Below are 1,928 nucleotides of genomic sequence, written 5' to 3' on the forward strand. Positions count from 1 at the left end.
TCAGCCTCCTGAGTAGCTAGGATTACAGGCGTGAGCCACCAGCTCTCGGCTGAAGTTCTGGTTTTTGTCAAGAGGGTGAATGAGGACTTGCATACTGAGTTTTAGGAGGTCTTTATCGGCAAGTATATCCAGCTCTTTGTGTTCAAATCAAACCAAATGGTTTTAGTCTCATGTGAATTCTCTGAGGATCCATTACCCTGTCCATAAGTTGAAGAGGTCTTCCTAGATAATGTGTGCTCCCACAGGCAGGCACCCTACAGGATATAGTCATCTGAGCTGTGCTCATCCAACTTTCCTATGCAGTGTGGCTATCGTGGTGGGCGCCCCGCAGACCATGGGCCCAAGCCAGGAGGAGACTGGTGGCGTGTTCCTGTGTCCCTGGAAGGCCGAGGGGGGCCAGTGCACCTTGCTACCCTTCGACCTCAGTGAGTCCAGGGTCTGAAGGGGATGGGAGGGACCAAATGGCCGAGGCAGCCGGCTTCAGTGCTCCCATTCTTTTCTTGTAACCTTCAGGGGATGAGTCCCGAAACGTAGGCTCCCAGACTTTTCAAAGCTTTAAAGCCCGGCAAGGACTTGGAGCATCTGTGGTCAGCTGGAACGACGTCATTGTGGTGGGCACTGCAGACAGGACACCAGGAGCAGCCAGGGCATAGATGCATTGGGGGAAGCTCCAGTCTTGTGCCTTGGATCCTTTCCGACTCTCTTGTGGCCCTGTTCCAGGCCTGCGCCCCCTGGCAGCACTGGAACGCCCTAGACAAAACAGAGGAAGCTGAAAAGGCACCGGTGGGTGGCTGCTACGTGGCTCAACTTCAGAGCGGTGGCCGAGCAGAATATTCACCCTGTAGGGCCAACACCATGAGCTCGGTTTACAAAAAAAGTGGTTTTAGTAAGTTCTGTTCTCCCTTTGACTCTGCTTAGCGTGACTCCTAATCTCATGCTCTCATGCAGTGTTTCAGACTGTCCTTTACAACTGGCACCGGCCTTGCCCCTAGCCCCGCCCTACCCTTCAAGGCCACACCTCCACCCCATAAACCTGCCCCCAAGCCTTGTTGAGCCACCCTTTTGCTGAACCCTTCTTGCCTCCTCCAGGCGACAAGCGATACTGCGAAGCCGGCTTCAGCTCTGCGGTCACTCAGGCAAGTGGGATGCAAAAGTTGCTTGAGAGCCGAGCGTGGTGGTACATTACCAGTAATCCCAGCCGAGGCTGAGTCAGTGGAATTTCGAGTTTGAAGCCAGACTGGGCTACATAGCACAATCCTACATACAAAAAAATGAGGGGCGGGGTGGGGGGGGCGGGCCGGGGGAGAAAAAAAACTGAGGGGCATAGAGGGGGAACAAAAGGTGTGGCCCAGGGGCTGGGAAGGTGGCTCAGTGGTAGAGCGCTTGCCTTGCATGGATGAGAGTCTGGGCTCAATTCCTCAGCACTGCATAGGCAAAAAGATAAAAGCCGGAAGTGGCGCTGTGGCTCAAGTGGTAGAGCGCTAGCCTTGAGCTGAAGAGCTGAGGGACAGTGCTCAGGCCCAGAGTTCAGGACCCACGACCGGACCAAAAAAAAAAAAAGGTGTGGCCCAAATGGTAGCCTGAATAGTATGTGCCATCAAAATCAACAAATAACAGCTACTGGGAAGTGGAAACAAGAGGTTCATGATTAGAGGCCAGCTGGAGCAGTTAGCACAAAATTGTATGGGGGGGAGGGGAGCTCTGGAATGTTGGCTCAGTGGTAAAGTGCTTGCCTTGCATGGATGAGAATCTGGGCTCAATTCCTCAGCACCACATAAGCAGAAAAAGCCGGAAGTGGCGCTGTGGCTCAAGTGATAGAGTGCTAGCCTTGGGCTGAAGAGCTGAGGGACAGCGCCCAGGCCCAGAGTTCAGGCCCACAACGGGGGGGGGGGGAAGGTTGTATTGGGGGGAGGTAAAACAAAAGGCCC

General features: G+C 54.2%; 1 protein-coding gene across 1 annotated transcript; it reads left to right on the forward strand.

The window, feature by feature from the left end:
* Nucleotides 1-303: 303 nt before the first annotated feature.
* LOC106002008 (integrin alpha-IIb-like) lies at nt 304-1,140 on the forward strand (the record flags this gene model as incomplete). The annotated part of the gene is made up of 4 exons (XM_013036934.1): nt 304-425; nt 514-611; nt 721-886; nt 1,090-1,140. Coding segments are annotated over 4 exons (437 nt in total), but the record flags the coding sequence as incomplete, so codon positions are not given.
* Nucleotides 1,141-1,928: the final 788 nt, after the last annotated feature.

The sequence above is a fragment of the Dipodomys ordii genome, unplaced genomic scaffold (assembly GCF_000151885.1).
Source record: "Dipodomys ordii isolate 6190 unplaced genomic scaffold, Dord_2.0 Scaffold1844, whole genome shotgun sequence".
NCBI classification, from domain to species: Eukaryota; Metazoa; Chordata; class Mammalia; order Rodentia; family Heteromyidae; genus Dipodomys; species Dipodomys ordii.